The 15,895-nt window shown below is 35.7% G+C and overlaps 3 protein-coding genes across 3 annotated transcripts in view; all 3 read left to right on the top strand.

The window, feature by feature from the left end:
• The window catches only part of LOC128721969 (uncharacterized), a 30,781-nt gene extending 22,956 nt beyond the window's left edge, over positions 1-7,825 (top strand). Inside the window, exons 9-14 of the mRNA XM_053815779.1 lie at positions 660-851; positions 1,671-2,160; positions 2,397-2,598; positions 2,668-4,032; positions 4,101-4,498; positions 4,789-7,825. Of these exons, the coding sequence (XP_053671754.1) occupies positions 660-851; positions 1,671-2,160; positions 2,397-2,598; positions 2,668-4,032; positions 4,101-4,498; positions 4,789-5,749 (3,608 nt within the window). The 3' untranslated portion in view covers positions 5,750-7,825. The remainder of the gene's footprint in view (positions 1-659; positions 852-1,670; positions 2,161-2,396; positions 2,599-2,667; positions 4,033-4,100; positions 4,499-4,788) is intronic.
• Positions 7,826-11,063: 3,238 nt separating this feature from the next.
• On the top strand, positions 11,064-13,795 carry LOC128725465 (polyserase-2-like). Its single transcript, XM_053819216.1, has 3 exons — positions 11,064-11,796; positions 11,862-12,282; positions 12,946-13,795. The coding sequence occupies exons 1-3, from the start codon at positions 11,064-11,066 to the stop codon at positions 13,541-13,543; spliced, it is 1,752 nt and encodes a 583-aa protein (XP_053675191.1). The 3' UTR covers positions 13,544-13,795.
• A 446-nt stretch (positions 13,796-14,241) lies between these two features.
• LOC128720887 (cytochrome P450 4c3-like) overlaps positions 14,242-15,895 on the top strand; it is a 4,766-nt gene continuing 3,112 nt past the window's right edge. Inside the window, exon 1 of the mRNA XM_053814586.1 lies at positions 14,242-14,449. Coding sequence (XP_053670561.1) covers positions 14,242-14,449 — 208 coding nt within the window. The remainder of the gene's footprint in view (positions 14,450-15,895) is intronic.

Genomic DNA, 15,895 nt, shown 5'->3' with positions numbered 1-15,895 from the left:
TTAAGCTGAGAAACTGAAATAATAAATGAAATTTTTTATGTGACACGCTTTTGAATGATTTAAAATTACAAAAAAACACGTTCTGTGCTTGCGTTCAAATATTGGATTGGTTCAAATTTGAGGTAATTTAATTATCGGACTCAACATTATATGTTGATATACAATACGGTAGTATCGACGATGCAAGAGCGTGCATATATAAATTTGTTCTATTCACTATTTTTACGCTCGATCTCTATTATTTCCCTATAATCTAATTCGTTAAAATAAAACGTATTTTACGCTTTGATCATTTTTTAGAATTAAAAGGCCATCTGTATAATATGCATAAATATTGCAAAATTGATGAACACACATATTTTAGTTAAAAGTATTTCAGAATTTAAAGGAAAGCTATATATTTTTATTTTGCAGTACATTTAAAATTCTTTTGTTACTGTATTTAAAAATGTAATGTAAAAATGGTGTGAACATTTTGTCCTTTATTGCCCTTTGAGGGGCAACATTTTCGTATACATTAAAACAATCATGATGGTGGTATTATGGCTCTTGATTTGTAATACTAAAATTGAAGCTTTAGAACTTGAGCAGTATGTGACACTAGTGCGATTCAATCAGAAGCCGTAGCAAAAAACATATAAATTAACTTCTTCTCGCAGTCCCATTCCGTGGACCGCCTCGATATAATCCACGTCGTCGATCTGGCCTTGGCTGGGGCTCGACTCTATCTCGCATTTATGGAGGACCACCTTCGCCCTGCCCGTCCGAACACCCATTCAGTTCCGCTAGCTCCAGTCTATCAGAAGGGTCCAGTCAAAGAAGCCATGAAGACGACATCAGTATTGTAACAGGTAACAAATTAGGATAAACGGTTCTCTTTGGTGTTCTATGCACACACGCATATTATTTCCTTTAAGAAATATATAAATGTAAAATGTGACACTCTTTGAGGGTAGCATTTAAGAATAAAGGCTATTGCAAAAATCATTTAACGATCTCCTTGGACTTTGTAGCAGGTGAGATGATACAAATTTCATTTTCGAAGTATCCTATACCTTCTTTATGAATGATGTGGTGTAGGAAGAACCAATGGTTAGCAATCAATCAAATAATGTTGTAGTGTATACTATTCCTAAATGTTTTACGTGCATTTCAACTTTATCTATTTTTCACTATTTGTCTTTGATGCATGATATGTTATTCTCTTAGATGGGCATTTATATTCGCATAATTAATAAAAACATTACGCATAAACAAAACGCATCAATATTCGAGTCATTATTTCTGCTTTAATTAAATCTACCAGCATTTCTAACATATTCTATTGTTCGTAAATTGTAAATATAAATATGATAAATATTTGAATGATTTTTCTAAAAATTTTCTTTCAAAACATGAACATTTATGCAAAATATTTTTATTAACAAACTATCATAGATCTACACAACATGAGCAATACTGTTTAAAAGAAGTATTGATTATAGATGATATCGCCATCAGTCGTCATGTATTAAGTTGTGAAATAAAAAAAGCTACAATTTTCATTTAGGAAAGAATTTGTTGTTAGCCAGCGACTATCACCCTTTTTTCTCTTTGATTGCGTTTGACATATCTAGTTTTTGCTTTTCAATCACTTCAACTAATATCAATATTAATTTCTCTAACTACAGACAAAAGCCTTGGAGATACAAGTGATATTATCAGCGATTCTTCTGGCGTCGGTACAAATTCTGATAGCGCAGCTTGTTCGATAGGTCATCCAAGTACAACAGTAGTCTGTATGGAAGGCTACGATACGGGATTATCAGGACACATTCATATACAACCCGGTGATGTAATAGAAGTAGTAGGCTCAACCGATTGTGGCCTGTTGGAAGGTTTCGTACGAGGTACCAACAAGACGGGCTTTTTTCCCGCCAACTGTGTACAAGAAGTGCAATTCCGACAAAAGAGCATCGTAAATGTTTCCACTTCAACCCCTCATCATCATTATCTAATAAACACGAGTAGCAATGAAATTGTCACTCATGATTTAAAGCAGCAACTCCAATTCCAACAAAAACAGGCCCAACAACAACATCAACAGCAAGCTTCTCTCGATCAGCAACAGCAGCATCAACAGCAATACAATAGCCAAACCGCACCAAGGATAAAAAAATCGTAAGTATAGATTCCGCTAGGATGTAACTATTATTTTGCGAACATTTGTTTTATGAAACACATAAAATGTGTTTGTTTTACATGAAATGAATTAAAGTTAAATAACGATATAACAGAATGTTATATTTATTGTTGAATAGATTGAAATGGAAAACACAAAACTATGAAAAACCCTGAATTCAGTACCATTTAGCACCATGATAATATATAATTTATGTTACGTATCTTAAATTTAGAATTATCGGAGAACCCCGAACGGTAGTTCTGCATCGTGCCAAACGTGGTTTTGGATTTATTTTGCGTGGAGCGAAAGCCTCTTCTCCATTAATGCAACTTAAACCATCACCACGGTGTCCTGCTTTGCAATATTTGGATGATGTGGATCCTGGAGGTGTAGCAGATATGGCTGGCCTAAAGCCAGGCGATTTCTTATTAGCGGTTTGTGTTGTTTTGTTATTTTCACGGAAAATGGACCATTAATTATCTTCTTTTATTTCCTCCATATAGATCAACAACGAAGACGTAACCTGCGCATCTCACGAGCATGTAGTTGATTTGATTCGTAATTCTGGTTCTCTTGTATCTATGACGGTTGTAACGCTTTCCCAGAATTTAATCAATTCAATGATGTTAGATTCGTGTGAGGTTGGAAGTCAACATTCATCTGGATCAGGCTTAAGTACGCCGGTATCGTCTCGACAATGTTCCACGCTTCCACGGCGTATGAATGGCGGACTACCGGGAAATAACTATAAGCAACCCGCACCGATGCCCCCACGTCGGGACCCCAAAACAACACTAAGCGTTGGGCGTGCTCGGGCCAAATCAATGGTAGCCGGGTTAGAAGGTGGTGGTGAAAAAGGTGTCGATGACGATGATCTACTAAATGCGACCAAATCTACTTCGGCAGAATCCATCCATCACGCGCAGACGCAACTATTACAGACACAACAAAGCCACTCAGCCATGGGGACGCCTACACAGGCAGGTCCCGGAACGCCGGTTCAGCCGCGCACGGCAAGCATTAAATCACGACCAACGTCCAGTCGAATAACGGCCGCCGAACTAGAGGAATTGTTCCAACGTCAACAAGGAGCTGACGCGTATCGCTGTTCCATGCTAATGTCTAGTTCACGATTCCAGTCAACAGGATTCGATAGTGGTGCTGGCACACCACCAATGTCTCCTCAAAAGGGACCCATTGTATACGCTAGTGTAGCTGAAATGAAGCGTAAAAAGTCGTCTAAAACAGGAATTGGATCACTCAAAGGACGGCCAATTCCTATTCCGCAGATCGGAGCAGATTTAAAGCGTACGTTTCACAGCACGCCAGATTTGGCCTCAATGGCTTCGTCCAATCAGAACGGTGGAATCTCAACAATGTTGCTTCAAGGAAATGGGTACGGTACTGGTTCACAACTAGCAATCAATGCAAACGGATGGTACAACACTGTAGGGCACAAGGGTCATCGATCTCAGGACGACATGCACAGTTTGCACATGTCGCTACAAAGACTGAACCTTCCCCCACCTAATCACCCACCACCACCACCACCAATTGGGCAAGTTGTAAAAGTGGATATTTCGCGTGGATCTGAGTACGAGTGTCTGACTGCTCTACGGAAACACATTGCCCAGAAAGCCAAAGTACAATCCCAAGTTAAAGAAGCGGAAATTATGTCCAGCTTCAAACCTGCCTCGAATGCGAAGCTATATGCTTCCCCGCAGGATATTCGCAATGTCGGTTATCGTACAGTTAATGTGATTGGTGCTAGTCCATCACTCACCGGAACAACAACGGCAATGCTTGCGGCGAATAATGGCTCTGTTACTAGTGGGTCCTCTGCCACCAGCATCAGCACTAGCGTGGAGGTATTGTTGATTTTTAACCCTGTACTATGTAACATTTTTATAATATTATAATTTATTTTTTCATTCAGATGAATCCGGATTCCACCACATCAAACATTACTTCAGCGCCTAGTATCCAAGCCGGGAACGTAGAAAGTGGCGTAAATAACGTTACCACTGTAACAATTGGAAGCGAAAGCGGTTGTGAAAATGTTGTTGTTAACAACCCAGATGCGAACCAGTACGCTCAACCTGGACGCCCAGGCCTTGGTGTTCAAAACCAAACAGCTCAACCACAAGCACATTACAAATCTGTTCAAAATAATGCACCCCCACTTCCAGAGCCGGACTATAGTCTCAGCGAGTCTGATCCTGATGAAGATAATTCAGTGCGCTTAGTTCGAACTCTTAAGAAGGCCAATGGAGAACAAGAAGTGAGCCAGAGTGCAGGAATGGCAGCTGAAACTAGTGGCAACAGTAATACAAGGTAATTTAATTTGGATTACTTGCATATACATATTAGGTGTTTCAACCACTTAGTATTCTTCGCCTGCTGTAGAAGTCATTTCAATCGCTCTCGGTCAAATACCGTCGTCTTAATAGTATATCTCATCTCATTCCGGCCTATAGATTGCTTACCCATGGCACTTGTTCAGTTGTTTAAAAAATTTGCATTTTTAAAAAATCTCCCAAGTTTGTAAAATAATGTTTATAGAACATTCTCAAAATCAATGAATATTTTTTTAACATACTTTTAACATCTTTCTGTTCATACAGTGGTAGCTCAACAGGCTCCAGTTCGATGCCTCATTCATTTTCGGTAGAAGAAATACAGAAGATTCGTACAAAATTAAAGTCTTCAAAGTCATATCCCAACGATTTTCTGCGTCACAAAAATAGCCAACATCCAGTCCCTGGCGGTAATCATGGGGCTGTGAGTGGAGTTCTAAATGAGGAAGGTGACAATTCGTCTTCCGGTGTTAGCAGTGATCAGGAAGTGACGATCACGTGCAACGATGCAACTAAACAAACAAAGCCATTAGTACCGAAACAGAGCGTTGGAATCACAATGAAATCAAATATTATTTCCACTACCAGTCCAGCCGTTTTATCTAGCTCTGTCGGTTTTGAACCAAAGAAGGTGATCGTGCAGTTGGGTGCAATAAATCCTCAGGTGAAGCAAAACGAAAGTCCACCGGAACAACGTAGCGAAGCAGAGGATGACGACGATGAACAAGTTGGAAATGATAGTCCTAGCCCACCGGCAACCGGGTTTCAGCGGCATAATTCGTTAACCCGTAAGCAAGCTGCGACACTGGCAGCAAATCGAGCAAAGGTTAATCAACAAAACTTGCAACAGAGGCATGCGGTAACTCTGGCTACACTTCCTCCACCGATCGAAGCGGGAGATTCGGATGAGGCAGATTCATGGTCGCATCACCTTCAATCTCCAGGATTAATTGGAAATATCCAGCTGGCGGAAAATGCCGGCATGGTAGTACTAGCCCCGCCACCAGAATTTAGCGACTCCACTGTGAGTCACATCGCACCAACTCTTCCCGTTAACATTAGCGGTCAATCGCACCACTCTCATCAGCATTCGCATCAACATCATCAGCACGTTCATCATCATCACCAACACCCCGGGAGTGGAGTGATGGGAGGACATAATCCAAACTGCAAGCGGGTTCGTATTGTGGGTGCTGTGCCCAAGGTAAATCGAATGAATAGCCAGTAAATCCAGAAGGCCCAATTCGAACGTTCAAAATGCCGTGAAACCATTGCGGGAATGTATTTATGTATTTTAAAAAGTTTAAAATAACTTAATTTAGATAATATTTTCATACTGGGACATTTTCCTTTTCCACTGGTTGAGGGTAAATATAAAAAATTTCTTTCAACTTATTCCGTGCTTTGAGAAGAAAACGTGGGAATGATGTTGAGATTGATTTTAACTTACAAGAACGTTTAAGGCAATCGATTGAAATGTCAATGTAATGATAGGCATGGTTTTAAAATCCTTTGTGCTCTGGCATCTCCAGCATATTGTTTCGATGAAACCGTCAACAACTCGGATGCATCGTAATTTGTAAGCGCCTATTAATTACATTAATTAAAACATCATTTGTGTGCGCCGAAGTACAGAGTAATGTTGCAGTCGTACACGGTCCTCTGATCATGAGTTCAAAATACGTGAATTTTTTCACTTTCTGCACTCTAATTTTGCCAGCGTACCGTATTATTGTGTGTGCTTTTTGACCTTATAATGTATCTATATTAATCTGTATGTTTAGAGAGTGTATATGTAACAGGAATAAAAAAACAGTCATTTCATTTTAAGCGCTCATAATGTGGTCGAATGGTTTTTGAACTCAGTGTAACTTTTGTAAATGAAGTAGAGCTTAAAATAAAACATAGCAAACTTCCCTAGGATTGCTAAAGAATACAATCATTACTCTATGAATATACGTCTTTTTTTTCTACCATTGTATAGAAACGAAGTTGTAGTTAAATTGGTTATGTGTTATCAATCCACATTACAGGTGACTAACGAGTTCATCTAATACTTTAGAAGACATTTTATCATTACGATCGAATCCCACATCTGTTTTAATCAATCATTGAGCATTATTACTAGCAGTATGTGATAATATGAAATGCTATAGGGACGGATTGCATTAGCTCAGTTAGAATGAATACAAATATTCCACACTAGATTTGTTTACTAAAGATGAAGCAATGTCGTAGTAGCGATGTTGTAGCACTGAGCAGGCTAATAGCAAAAGCAAATAATTATGTACATGTTCGATGAACTCGAAGTCTTGCGTGAATTCGATTAACTATAATGAACGACAAAGCCGACAACAGACATTTTTTTAATTTGTCACGATGTGTCCAGAAATGGGGAAATAATTAATCTGATGAAATTGCACTCGCTTTATAGAAGCGTACATTGATGCAGACAATAGTGTAGTATACAGTAATGGCGGTTAATTTATACAGCCAACATTTTTGTGCGAACTGACTAACAAATTTGAAGGCATATTATGTACGGAGACGCATGTAGAACATTAAAGAAATTTCAATGTAAGAAAATTAACTGGAAAATTGAAGAATATCGATTGTAAACTGTGTTTTTGTAATTAACAATAGCACTAATATAAAAGTATGATATTCGCACACAATTAAGGCAGAATAAACGAAATGATATCAACAACTTACTAAAAACCATTCGCCTGTAATAAATAGCGCCATTTTAACACAAGTTGTGAATTCACGTCAGCTGTGAATCGTAAATTTTAAGTCGTATTTGTTTGGAAAATTGTGTGAGCAACAAAGAAGCGAAATCATTCATTTTAACACAAAGGAACCAAAATGAGTATATTTATAAATCAAGGGTCGGGATTTTGCAGGATGAATACGCGCATAATACAGCTAATTTCTGTTCTATTATTGGTTTTTACGATCGGAACTTACTACAGAGGAAAATGTAAATTTAACTTATTTTCAATAATTTGAAAAAGAAAACCATTTTCTTCCGAAAACTATAATTTGTAACAAGAACAGGAAGTATTATTCAGCAATTTATGTTTCGCAAAGCCAATTTGACAAATCAATTTGTAACAACTTTTAGCATCCAGATCTTTTCGTATTCAAAAAGCGCTAATAGTCTTGCTTTATTTGCCTCAGGTGGATGCACTCATTTGCTGGTATGCATATACTCGCAGAAAGCATAGATGAGTGTCATATAGTAAACGATATCGAATAGCAATAGCAACGAACAGTTGTAGACAACCAGTCTTGCTTTTTAAAGCGAACGATATATATATATATATATATATATATATATATATATATATATATATATATATATATATATATATATATATATATATATATATATATATATATATATATATATATATATATATATATATATATATATATATATATATATATATATATATATATATATATATATATATATATATATATATATATATATATATATATATATATATATATATATATATATATATATATATAATGCCATTGGGAAAAATGCTATGAAAATTAAAACCTCTTGTTATAGCTATGAACATAGCATCGAAAATATAGCCATCCATTCCACCAATCACCAGCTGCGAATTTATAAATTCACTTTCCAACTCATAAACAATTGCAAATTTATCAATATCATTGATTATACTCACCGAAACATGGTATGTAGCAAAAACTTTAAAGTTATATATATATATATATATATATATATATATATATATATATATATATATATATTTTTAAATGTATATTTATATATAAATATATATATATATATATATATATATATATATATATATATATATATATATATATATATCAGATTTTCAGCAATTTTTATGATATGCAGAAATCGGTGAAAATGATCCAAAAAATATGTAATTGTAGCATTACATTTCAAATAAAACATAAAAGCTGTAACTAGAATGTTTTTGTTAGGTTTGTAATTAAGCATTATTAAATGTCCATTACCTTTCCGAAACCATAGTCTCAACCACATCCAAACCATGCAAACGAGGAACTTTGCTGCTAGAACGCGTGAACATAAAAAAAACAAATCTCAGGTTCAGGTAAGTATGTCAGTCATAGTAGGTCATTGGCGTAACAGAATGAATGATTTTACAATCGTACTACGGAATCTATTTTGTTTTTTCTAATAGTTTTCAATAATTTTTATTGGACCTGATTACGGTTCTGCTTTTAAATGACCTTTTTGGTGACTTCTTTATATGACACTCTTGTTTACGTTGCTGTTGTTGTTGTTATGAGATGATTTAAACGATTCGTTTCGGGTCGATAATGTTTAAGGGCTTATCATTCAGGGATTTTTTACTATTACTTTGCTATTACAAATTGAACATTGATGTGCCTTTTTGCCTCCCTTTATCTTTTACCAGCATCTATTATAATTTATTTATTCTTAGTTTTTTTTATGATATTCCATTTTGCTACACTCATCTTTCTCTCACTCTCTTTAAAGAAGCTATACAGCTTGACGTATATTCCATTTCAAATGGATCTTCACTTCTTCAGTGAATCTTTCCTTTCAATCCTCTTAAGGCACAAAACGTTTGTTACAACTTTTGAAAAATTTACATTTCACACGCCATCTTTCACATACCTTTCCGGATAACATAGTCACATTCACCAAATTTCATTTCCATATTGCTTTGTTGTGTTTTTCTCTATCTCTCTTATTTCTTCACCTATACCTATACCTTACAACTTTTTTTTCTTCTCTATTTTACACTTGTATTGCTACTGTCTTTACCTTTACTCCCCAACGAAAGCCAGTGTTCTTAATCATTATTACTGAAATTGATAAAGGGTCTCTTTGGCAACCCACCCACCCAGTTGAGAAAATTCTTAATCTTGCAATTCTATTTAATGAAAACAAAAATATGTACCAAATATTAGGCAAATCGTGAAAATCAGTTTATTTTTGAGAATTTTGTTTAAATTAATAAAGAATAGAACTATTTATGTCATCGAATAGTTGATTAAATCGGTTGTTATTAGTATTTTATTTTTTTTCAAGATGGTTGAAGTCTCATTTTGAGTAGGATAACCCATATGTACTAAATTCAGCCAATTCGGACCGTTCGTTTAATGTTTTGAGTACGATTTTTTCGATTAGAAGGATAAAATGTATGCTTACATTATTTTGTTTATTTCTCCTTTTCCATCAATCGTGTAGCAGAGCTACAGCAATCAATTTAAAGCGTTAAGAAGTACCCGTAGCAAATATCAAGCACATTGATTATTATTTGTATATAAAACAAACTTTCAAAACATTCAACATTGCCACAAGAGTATTTTATACAAAATAAACAAAAAACATGTCGTCTCTTTGTATTTGAGTTGTATATGGATTTCTTGGAGCTTATGCTTCATGCGCTTCAATAAATCTCATTTTTTATATTTGAAAGATGATTTCATGATGGCTCAAGCTTAATTCAAAACGGATGAACGAAACTATTCAGAGCTTCATTAGACAACATATTTATTGGTGACAAATTTGAACATATTCAACAAAATAATGTGACAAAATATTTGAACATTCACTTCCACACAGCTGAGTGATCTCTCCATTCCTCAAAATTATTCGTCCCTATTATTCCGCTAATATTGATCATAAAAACCAATTGTCATCGTTTTATAGCGGTCGCTGAACTTCAAAACATTTATGAGATGAGTAAGAAACAATACTGATATAAAACAACTGAGAAAAGTGTAATTACTAAGAAAAACATCTGTATATCCGTTTTTACATCATATGTGTATCAATTATTATGACAATCTTTTGATAATTTTTATGCATTAATACATATCCACATTCCAGATGTTTATGTATATAAACAATTTTCAATGTAATTTGAAACAAATAAATGTTAGCTGTAAATGATTTCAAATAGGGTTTCCGTTCAACAAGCATAGATCATATATGATGTGCTCCTATCCGTACAATCATAATGTGCCGGTTAAGCGATCAAATCTTTGACGTGTATCAAAAGCCCTTAGGTATATTAACATTATTTCATGGTTTTCATCCACGAACGTTTGCTGAATACACCATTCAGTGCTATTCTATATCAAGGCGTTTTGGTTTTTTGCATGTGATTGTTTATGTTAGATTAAGCAAAAACCTGCTTTGCAATACACTACGAAATATATATAAACCGTTCTGCACGGCTGGAAATGCCAGTATGTCATACAATCCCGTCAAGTTGTGTGCAATTTCCGATAAGCTTGAACGAAAAGTATATGTTTAAAAATTATTTTTGTGCGCATTTTGAAGGCCATTCCGTTAGCTAAACAAACCTTGCAAACTTTTCTATCAACCCCTTGCAAACCACTGTGCAAGCGCTACAGCACGAACACTTGCATCAAATGTATTTTTCTCAAGGTACAAACTTCCCTACTCCCCATCATAATAAGATAGCGATCTCGACAGATAGTACCAGTTTAGCAGGCAGTCGGAGGAGATCATCATGTTCTTGCAAACGCAACGATTCACTGGAGGATTGTTTCTGGTGTTCTTACTTTCCTCCACTTTGGGTGTTTTTGCCGAAAACGATCCTTTTCTATCGAGCGACTACAATGACGACGAGTGTGGAAAACGGTTAACTCAACGGGAGGGTTTAGTGAAGGCTGGTTATGCAACACGTCCCGGAGACTGGCCCTGGCACGTGGCGCTCTATCAGCGGGGAGTGAACAGTGATGGATTCGAATATGCGTGTGGTGCCAGCATAGTGCATCGGTATCTACTCTTAACAGCAGCGCACTGCGTTACGTTCGCGGCTAGCCGCAGATTGATACCTACCGAAAATTTGCTCCTTAAGATGGGCCGTTTCAACCTTTCCAACGAAGTCGAAGAGCACGCGGAAGAGTTTAACGTAATCGAAACGATTGTGCACGCGGGCTTCCGGCCGACCACTTTCGAGAACGACATTGCTATTCTACGAGTGGAAATTCCAATGATCTTCAATGATTTCATCCAACCCGTATGTCTGTGGAAGCGCGATGATGGACACGTTTTGCCAAACGTTTACCAGCAACCGGGTACAGTCGTCGGATGGGGTCTTAACGATGAGAATCGCTATGAGTCAGCCTTGAATGAGGCTCGAATGCCGGTGGTCGATTCGTTAACTTGTCTGGAAAGTGATCGTACGTTCTTTGGCCGACTTCTTTATTCAAAGGCCTACTGCGCTGGCTTCAAAAATGGTACTTTCTTAACATTTAGTAGCACACTACCACGATGTAATGGTGAATCCCTTTTTTCTTGTTAGGTACTGGCGTCTGCAATGGAGATAGTGGTGGCGGTATGTTTTTCCAGTTTCAAAATCGGTGGTACCTCAAAGGGCTGGTATCGTTTAGCAATACGATCGATTCTACTAATGTGTGCAACTTAAAGCAATACATCGGATTTACCGATGTCGCTCAGTATATCGATTGGTTATATGAAAATACGCCAAACAGTGGAATCGATGATCCGATACTCGGTCACCCCAACATTCGGCTTATCAATCAGGGCAAATGCGGCCAAAACCAACATGTGTACGAGTTCGCAGAGGAACGCAAGCCGATTCTCAAGCAATATCCATGGATGGTGACGGTACGCCACCCGTTCGCTAACTCCGAATACGTTCCGTGTAACGGCGTATTATTAAACCGAAACTACATCCTTACGACAAATTGTGTTGATTTGCAGTAAGTATATAGCAATAAATGAAAGAATATTTTCCGTGGTATATCTTTTGAACAACCATCCATCAATACCATATCAGATATTACATGTAATTGAACCTTTGAAATTGGGTATAAAATCATGCACTCTAACATGACTAACTAAGTTGTCTTTGGAAATGCTTCAAATGATTGTTGAATTATTCATGCATCTTCAAATCATTTATTATTTAAAGTTCGTTTAAGCTTCACTAGTTTTCTTTATTTTTTTGCATTGTTTATACTTCTAGTAAAATCTTTTCTAACCTTATTTCTATGACCGACGTTTATCAGGCATGCCACTGAACAAATTTATTAAATTAAAAATTAACCCATCCTCACTGCAATCATCGAAAGCTCTCTCTACCTGACATAATTAATCAATTAAAAAACACCTTTCGTTTTGGTGTATTAAGTGAATCTGTTTTCTTTTTTGTGATAAAGCTTTTTTCATTATAATATAGCTGGAAATAATGAAATTTATCAACATAAACTATTGTAATAATTAAAAAAAAACAAAATTACCTTAATGGTTATGCTATCAATTTATGTAAAAATCCGTAAAATCATTTGACTTTCATAAAACCTACAAAAACTTCTTCCGTGTGGCAATATAAATCGTTATCTATCATGTCGATTTTACCATAGGGATTTTATTAGTGTGACTCTCGGTGATTATGACACGAGTAAAACAAAGGACTGCGCAATGGTGGATGGAAGAAATGAGTGCATCTCGGTGGTGCAGACGGTGTCTGTTGGGCAGCTATACCGCAAGGATAACTTAATTCTTGCCCGACTCACCATTCCCGCCGTCATTGGTCTACGAGACCACATTCAAGCGATCTGCCTCCCAGTAACACCACAGCAGAGAAGCCGCTTGTATAACCGCTATATCATGACAGGATGGAAGGAGAGTGGATCCGATTCGACCATAATGCAGCGTGCCTTGCTGGATGTAGTTGATACGAACACATGTCGAAGCGAATTTCAAGCTGCCAGAGGGGCTTCCGATGCTTCCACGCAAATTGATGGAAAAATAATTTGCGCTCGAAATCCCGTGAATCGTTCTAGATCGCCAAATTGTAATGATTATCAACAAGGCTCAGCCATACAAGCGATAGAGAAGAAATCGAACCGATATTTGCTGTACGGGTTGCAAACTAGTATTAGTTATTGTTCCAAACCAGAAAAATACATTGCCATCTCCAAGTATCTGGAGTGGATACTGGATAATATAAGAGGATGAAATTGATCGTTAAATAAATAAGTGATTATTTCAATAATAATATACTAAATATATGTGGTAAATAAAACATGTAAACAATCGGATTAATCTGAAGGATCAATGGGTAATATAGTACATACATATTTTAAACTAATTTTAAAATCGTACTGAAAGGAATGCAAAAGTCACGATAATGTATGTAATAATGTATGATGTTATAAAAAAGTTTTCATAAACTAAAATTGAAACGATTTCAATGTATAAAATGTATCAAACCTCATATTTTTTTTATTATTTTTAATAAACATTTTGATAAGCAGTCGCTTGTTGATTTTATCATGAGAAAATGAATATGATACTCCAGCATATAACATTCTTCTTGAGCAGTGTTCGCTGAAATTAAAAAGTTTATATTTCGGCGTAATCTCTCCCTCTCACTGTTGCGATAGCCATAAGCCGGAGGAGATGTCAATATAAAAACGGCCGCACAAGGTTTTCCATCGTTTAGTACAATTAAGACTGTTGCTGGGGAAAGACCCCTTTCTGTGTGTTGTAAATTCACACAATTCTATGTGAGCTATTGGCAAAGAGTGTTGTACACAAGTACTGCGAAAAAAAACCTGAAATACTTAGTATACTACAAATTAGTGAATGGATTTGTAAAGCATACTTGTTGGTCTAATAATTTACAAGTGCAAAGTAACGTTACATACATCAAAATGGATGTATTACTATGGTCCGATCTTCTTCCAAAAGCACTACAACTATTGTCACCAACAGTTTGGATTGTACTGCTAACTTTCATAGTTTCCAGCGCTATGTTCTATCGCCATCGTGTGGAGCTTGTAAAACATATTGATCGTATACCGGGCCCACCGGCCCTTCCATTGCTAGGCAACAGCTTACAATGGCTGGTTGATCGTGATGGTGAGAATATTTACATATAACATATCATTTATTTCTACCATATATCAATTTCTCAAGCCAAAAGAAAATGTGAGCAAAATGATTGATTTACAGTATAAGTAAAGCACTGACAAAAATAACGGATAAAATATGTTTCTACGCCATTAAAGCTTCGAATTAACAACACAATGAATAAATTGAATGAAATGTGAAAAAATATTTAGGTGATTTTAGATCTAACACACAGTTTATTATACAACTAGTTATAATAATTATTATAACGTTACCATCACTTTTTTAAAACAATATGCTTGAAGAAAAAATAACATAAATTAGGGAGACGGTTCAAATAAATTTACGTTAAGAATTCTATTCAAAATTTAGGAAACCGCAATAAAACGACGGTCACGCGCTGTAAAAAAAAAAAAGAAATTAAAAAAGCAATAAATCTTTTTGTTCTTGAAAACGTAAAGGTGACGCAGTTTCAAACGCATTTGTATTTTGGATTGATATATCCGATGGAGATTTGAAGTTTCCATTTGGAGGTTTCACCTATATCGTACCTTCGCCACTTGCGTCAAAAGTGTGAAGGAAGTTCACCCATTAAATGAAACTAATGACTATCGTCACATATCCGGAATATAATTAACATTACGGAGCGTGGTTGCTTTATTCAGCGATAACTAATGAGGTCACTAATAAGAGGTTGCTTTCATCAGATGAATCTTAAATGTTCAAAATACACAATTAGAGCAACGGAAGGCGAATAAACAAAACAAAATTAGAAGAAAAAATCAATAGTGCACAAATTGAGTTTAGGTATATGTTACTAATTAATTAGATTATATACATAACTACTAATGCATAACATTTATTATGAAATAGAGAGATGTTAGTGTGATAACACTAACATTGTAAAGCTTTGAACATTACAAATTAATCTCATAACTTAAACTATTATAAAACTATATTAAAATAAAAAAAATCGTGCGTAACAGTACTTAAATTTATTAATTCAAGAAGATTAGATTAGTTAGATTTATTTATTTTTTTACAACAAAAAGGTCGGCGATCATTGTAAACGTTGCACGGACGTTTACAATTTTTCTTTATTCGTTGTGAGTGTTTTCTTTATTCGTTTATTCTCTTGAAAGACACTGTTTAATGTTCTTTTAGATGTCAGTGCCCCCTATCGTACAATCAGTACAACGTAAAAATTCCAGCGCAGGCAGTGAAACTCTTAAGAAGGAGTATGTTACAGCGATATTGCAAAAACCAGTTCTACTAATGTGTTTGCAAGAGTATCATTCAACAATCAGCTGCTTTGTATTTTATATCGCCCTTATAATAGTTGCTTGAATTATGCACTTTGCAAAGTATACATATGCCATGCAAAGATTTTGTCCTATTATAATGCTGTTTTAAAACATAATTAAAAGCTTTTGGAGAATTTTGCATTTTTTTATT

Source organism: Anopheles nili, chromosome 2, assembly GCF_943737925.1.
Source record: "Anopheles nili chromosome 2, idAnoNiliSN_F5_01, whole genome shotgun sequence".
Classification (NCBI taxonomy): Eukaryota; Metazoa; Arthropoda; class Insecta; order Diptera; family Culicidae; genus Anopheles; species Anopheles nili.
The sequence above is the reverse complement of the archived record's forward strand: the minus strand, read 5'-3'. Positions and strand labels throughout refer to the sequence as shown.